Here is a 6,569-nt window from a genome sequence, read left to right as displayed (position 1 = left end):
GGTGTTAAAACAGCTGCTGAATGACTCAAGCATGGATGTGATATATCTCGACTTTGCAAAAGCCTTTGATAAAGTTGACCATGGTATGATATGTCACAAACTGTGCGATCTCGGCATATGCGGAAAACTTGGAGAATGGCTGCACAACTTTCTAAAGGATAAACATTAGGCAGTAATGGCCAATGGAGCCACCTCCAAGGAAACACAAATAGCAAGTGGCGTTCCACAGAGTACTGTCTTGGGGCCACTGCTGTTCACAGTGGCCCTCTCTGACATGCCCTTGGTTGCTCAGATAGCCACCCTTGCTAGTTATGCAGATGACACAAAAGTCTCTCAGGCAATACAAAATCCTGGAAATATTGCACATCTGCAACAGGAGTTGGACGCAATATACAGGGGGGCTGAGGACAACATGCAGTTTAATGCAGGAAAATTCCAGACCTACTCTACCAGCACACAAAGCTAATCAACATGCAGACAGGATACACTGGCCCAGGAGGAATTGAAATCCCTGACTCAAAGTCAGTGCTTGACCTGGGCATTCACATGAGCAATGATGCATCTTTTCAAGTGCATATTACCAATTTACCAATTTGGTAATAAAATGCAGACAGCTGGCTGGATGGATCCTCCGAACTTTCAAAATAAGAGAAAAGAGGACATTGATGATCCTTTAGAGGACATACGTTCTCAGCTGCTTAGACTATTGCTTCCAACTATGGTCACCACACAATAAAAAATTCAAGGCGGAACTTAAAGCAATCCAACGAAGCTACACTAAGAAAATCGTCTCAATGCAACATGTCTGCTACTGGGAAAGACATAAAGAATTAAAACTCTTCTCCCTGGAACGAAGGCGGGAGAGATATGCAGTGATATACATCTGGAAAATACTAGAAGGCCTTGTACCAAACTTTGGTATTGAAAGTTATTCAAACTGCAGAACGGGGCACTACTGCATAGTGCCAAAGAGCCCAGCATCGCCATAAAAATACAGGACCAGATACTGCAACAGCTTAGGCTTCAAGGGCTCACAGCTCTTTAATATCCTTCCAAAATGCCTGAGAGATCTGCATGGTGTGAATGTAAGTGTCTTTAAAACAAAACTAGACCTCTTCCTGTTACGGGTTCCAGATGAGACTACCGCATGGCAGGAAACACAGATGAGGGCAGCAGCATCAAACACTCTCATTGACCAAATGCCACATATTAGAGGAGGTTCCAAATAATGCTGTAGCTCAGTGGTGGTTCTCCAGCATGACCACAACTTTGCAGCTGAAACATTTTTAAAATAGTAAAATAGTTATATATATGTATATGCATACTTGCATATATATATATATATATATATATATATATATATATATATATATATATATATATATATATACATACATATATGCATATACGTATATATATGTGTATATGCATACTTGCATATATATGTGTATATGCATACTTACATATATATATATGCATATATTTGTGTGTATATGCATACCTGCATATATATATATATATATATACATATGTATGCATATATGTGCACATATATATGCATATATGTATATATAGACATATGCATATATATATGTATATACAAATATATCTACTACGTATGTGGAAAATCGGTGTGTGTTTGTTTGTGGCGTTGTTAGCTAACTCCTCCTACACCGTTTTATTGATTTTGATGAAACTTGACACGTGAGTAGAACTCATGTCTGGAAATCTTGTGACATACTTAAGATTGTTGAAAAAAAATCGATAATACGGTCCCTGGGACCTTTATATCTACCTCATCAAACTAATTTTTTTTAAACATCCAAGGGAAACAACCCATAGCATCTGTACAATATATTTTTTAAACACTCAATGGAAATAACCCATTTCATTGTAGTATATATATATATATATATATATATATACTATCAGCAAAGCCCGGTTACACCTGGTCGCTTTGGATGATGTAGCTGTAAAACCTGCTCTGTGTAAGCATTCGACTTGTTTGGGCACGCTTACGTTAAAAAACAATTTTAGAATGACTTTCTTCTGTCAAAATGCTAAAAATAACTAACCAGCAAAAAAAAACACCAACTAAGATTCAATCAAATCGAAAACTACACCCAAATACTAAGCAAACAAAGAGGAAGCATCCCACTTCCATTGCAAGCGCACACACACACACATTCCTTCCCTTTTACATACATACACATATATACAGAGTTGAAATGCTGTTTGATTCATTTTTTCAGCGTACAATTTTCATCATTCCACTACCAAGTATGACATCACCCCTTCCTTTCTCATTCATAAATACAATAGTTTTATTATAGTAGATTATCTCGGTAACCATAGAAGCTATCAAAAAATACAAAGCCCAGCATCACCACTGCATCATTCTACACATCTCTGTAATTTTTCATGCAATTTTTATTCTTTTCCTGCCCTTTTGAAAAAGACAAACACACTACTTATTATCAACTGTTTGTTAAATGTATTAGCCCTCCCAGCCACTCAGACCCTCTGAAGAAGCCTAGAGACACATTCATCATCCAAACTTCATCTGCACATCCCTGCAGAACGGGGCACTACTGCATAGTGCCAAAGAGCCCAGCATCGCCATAAAAATACAGGACCAGATACTGCAACAGCTTAGGCTTCAAGGGCTCACAGCTCTTTAATATCCTTCCAAAATGCCTGAGAGATCTGCATGGTGTGAATGTAAGTGTCTTTAAAACAAAACTAGACCTCTTCCTGTTACAGGTTCCAGATGAGACTACCGCATGGCAGGAAACACAGATGAGGGCAGCAGCATCAAACACTCTCATTGACCAAATGCCACTTGGCAGAAACAGCCATAAGGAACTAGGACCTACTGACAACTCGAACGTTTGCTCTTTTCTGCAATATTAGTACATGTCTATGTAATACATAGTTATTACATGTGTATGTATTCTTCTAATACTTCCTAATACATTGAAATGAATGGACATACTAGAATGTATACCAACTGATGTATGTCACTTTTGTATCCTCTCCATTTTCTTACTTGCTGTATAAATTTATGGTAAACCACTTTTTACACTCATCCATACATAACACACAATTACGAGATTACTACGCAATAACTAGCACATGGATATGAATAATTGGGTACACTACCAGAAGTATATTGGATAAGTTTTATCCCTTAGTTTGTTGGTTTCCCAACCTCTAACTCACACAGAAATATATATATATATATATATATATATACACACTAATATATATATACATAGAAATATTAATATACATACATAGAAATAACAATATATATACACACATAATACTATACATATATATAAATACTATGTCTTGACTATGCCTGTACTGACGATTAGAAAGTGTATTTTGTACACTAACTATGAATATCATATGATTTGCGGCTGAATCTGTTTTTAAGAGTTGGCATTCCCTCACATTCGGTACACTGCATTTATTATGGTAGTTTTGACTTTAAGAGTCCCTCATAGCATGAGGCATTTATGTAATACCCTTAATATAAATAAATATAAATAATATATATATACATACATACATACATATATATATATATATATATATATATATATATATACTAACAGCTAAGCCCGGTTTCACCCGGTCTGTTCGGATGATGTGGCTGTGATCGTTTTCGGTTAGACATAATTTATAACACCGTTTCTCAACCTTATCATTTCGGGTCCCCTGTATCAATTGGAGCCTCCAGCTGTATGAAAATTTCCTGACCCCACCCCCCAGCCCCTTTTCAGAAAACAGCTTCAGGAGTTATGAAGAAAGAATTTGTATGTAGTCTGTTTCTGAGAGCTATTCTATTGGACCTCTGTCTAATCATGGAAACATTGATTTACTTATGAACATAGAAAGAAATTATATATTAATCCCTATTTTTGTAAGCAGTTGTATCCGTAAAAACTTTATTGCAGAGAACAGAAGGGTGAAGTCAAACTTTGCCTCCGGAACAACAAAGACCAGCTGCCTCATCAGCCCACTTCTTAGCTTGACGAAATTGGCATTCCCTGTCCATTTTACCAAGAGCCATGTCCAGGTGATTGGAGAAATCATCTGCAGGACTGTATCTGAAGCCAGCTCTCATCCAAAATGCGCCCCTTGCCAACCTGTTTTCCCTAACCTCCAATGATTCCTCAAGACTCGATTGCTGATGTGGACTACACTGGGCAGCAAGGTGGGCCCGTCTTGCTTCAACACGCTTCTCAAGGAGTGAGCGTTGATTACGACTACGCTGGGTGGCAAGACGGGCCTGCCTTGTTTCTGCTGACTCCTGAAGGAGTGAGTGCTGATTTCGAATACGCATGGAAGCAAGACGGGCCTGCCTTACTTCAACAGGCTCATCAAGTAGTGAGCATTGATCTCGACGACGCTGGGCAGCAAGACGGGCCTGCCTTGCTTCTGCTGATTCCTCAAGTAGTGAGCGCTGATCACGACTACGCTGTGCAGCAAGACGGGCCTCTCTTGCTTCTGGTGTTTCCTGAAAGGAATAGCAGAGCACATATGAAAGTGCAATATTTAAATGGGATACATGAGAATGTGTGGAAGCAAAATCGAAATGATATGAACGTTGAAAAACGTACCTGTGAACGCAACTCCCTTTTTCGCTGTTTTAGGAGGGCATTCCTTTTGGAACAGAGCATTGATCGTTTTCGGTTAGGCATTATCTGTAAAGATGGTTTTTACTGAGCCAAACGTCATGAGATTTTTTAAAGAAGCAAATACTAAGTTTAACGAAAGTATAGTTTTTTGCAACTTGAACCCATCTCTTAAAGTAAAACGTTAAGGTTTTTGAACGAAGTATTAATCCTTATCTGTTATTATAGGTCAAAATGTATAAACGATAAATAAGAAAAAAAGTAATGGAATGTTTCAAAAAAAGCATGCAGCTTTGAAGGCCAATATTGGTAAATTGATTAGAAATGACAATAGTGAATAACCATGAAGCTAAATGATAAGAGATCATCTATCATTTTCAGTTAGGCATAAGCTATGATGGTTTTAATAGAGACGCATTAAAAAGTTGACATAAAGAATTGCTTTAACAGTTAGAAAATGTCTGACATTTCAATCATCACCAAGAAATGAGGCTGTAAGAATTTACGGGAAAATTGTATCTAAGAAGTAAAGCAGAAATGATTTTTAACTGTACTGCCAAACTTCTGCAACTTAATAGCGGACGTATCCAATTTAAGAAAAGTGAAGATAAAAGCTAAGTGGAGAAGTATGGAATAAGTCATTGTTATACGCTTATAGAAAAAACAGACACGCACCTTTTTAGAGAACAAAATGTAGGTGAGAGCTATTGTATTAGACGTTTAACAGAATCGGACAATATCGGCAAATTTTTTTTTTCAAAATATGCGGAAAAATACGGACATTATGATTCGGACAAAAATTTCAAAACATTTCTGTACTTACGGTTACGGTTAGGGTTAGGGTTAAGGTTAGGGTTTTAGGGTTAGAGTTTTAGAGTTAGAGTTTTAGAGTTAGGGTTAGGGCTAGGGTTTTAGGGTTAATGTCGGGGAAAAAGTCAAAATGATTTTTAACTGTACTGCCAAACTTCTGCAACTTAATAGCAGACGTATCCAATTTAAGAAAAGTGAAGATAAAAGCTAATTGGAGAAGTATCGAATAAGTCATTCTTATACGCACATAAAAAAAATAGACACGTACCTTTTTAGAGAACAAAATGTAGGTGAGAGCTATTGTATTAGACGTTTGTCTAATCAGAGAGCAGAAATTGAAAGAAGACATATCAAATGGACGTGTGTGTGTGTGTTTGTGAATAATTTGGCGGGAGTTTTGCAGTCAGCACGAGGTGGTTTGTGTTTATCTCTTGAGTCGAATTGTTGTGAATTTGTCTGCAATAGCAATGCCCGGACAAGTGAAAATATTTTTTTAATATGTTGTTGGGGAAAAAAAGGGGATCTTTTGAAGTTGGTGTGAAAGCGAAAGAGACAGAGAGAGCACAGTTGTATCAGTGAAGTTCTTTTAAAGTTGCGTGAGACAGAAGAATTGATGTGTGTGCATGTGTTTGTGTGTTTGATGTGGTGTGCAAGACAGAATGTGTGGTGTATATATGAATTCCTTTTGTGAGTGTGTGTGAAGAGACAGAGAGAGTAATGTTGATGGTGTGTGTGTATATAAGAGAGAGAGATAACTGAAATTTTTCCATTCAGTTTTTGTAGTGAGTGAATGACAGAGAGAGAGTGGTTATGTATGTATGTATGTATGAATGAATGGCTTCAGTGACACACACACACACACACGTGCATGCACGCAGGTTGTTTTAATCGATTTTCTCGTTAACTATGGGGGTTAGGAAAAAATACAAGCCACATTCCAATCTATGCAGCCGTCTCCACATGTGTGCCATTTTTCACGTGAATCCACCCAGCTGTTTGGCTGTAAACCTCAAGACAAGAAAGAATACAATGCTCGCCCATGTCAAATTTATTATAGATTTATATATGTATATACATTATATATATACATATATATATATATATACATATATA

The 6,569-nt window shown here is 37.2% G+C and overlaps 1 protein-coding gene across 6 annotated transcripts in view; it reads right to left on the bottom strand.

The window, feature by feature from the left end:
* The window catches only part of LOC106867666 (activating transcription factor 7-interacting protein 1), a 101,001-nt gene that overhangs the window by 75,421 nt on the left and 19,011 nt on the right, over positions 1–6,569 (bottom strand). For 2 of the 6 annotated variants that reach the window (XM_052972700.1, XM_052972702.1), the window contains exons 2-3: positions 4,632–4,715; positions 3,989–4,528 (exon numbers count right to left, since the gene is read on the bottom strand). The exons of 3 other annotated variants lie outside the window; for them this stretch is intronic. In XM_052972700.1, coding sequence (XP_052828660.1) covers positions 3,989–4,528; positions 4,632–4,712 — 621 coding nt within the window. In that variant the 5' untranslated portion in view covers positions 4,713–4,715. The remainder of the gene's footprint in view (positions 1–3,988; positions 4,529–4,631; positions 4,716–6,569) is intronic. One more of the 6 variants, XM_052972714.1, reaches the window with a different exon arrangement.

Source organism: Octopus bimaculoides, chromosome 1 (assembly GCF_001194135.2).
Source record: "Octopus bimaculoides isolate UCB-OBI-ISO-001 chromosome 1, ASM119413v2, whole genome shotgun sequence".
In the NCBI taxonomy this organism is placed as follows: domain Eukaryota; kingdom Metazoa; phylum Mollusca; class Cephalopoda; order Octopoda; family Octopodidae; genus Octopus; species Octopus bimaculoides.
Note: the sequence above shows the minus strand (reverse complement) of the source record. Positions and strands in the feature narration are given on the sequence as shown.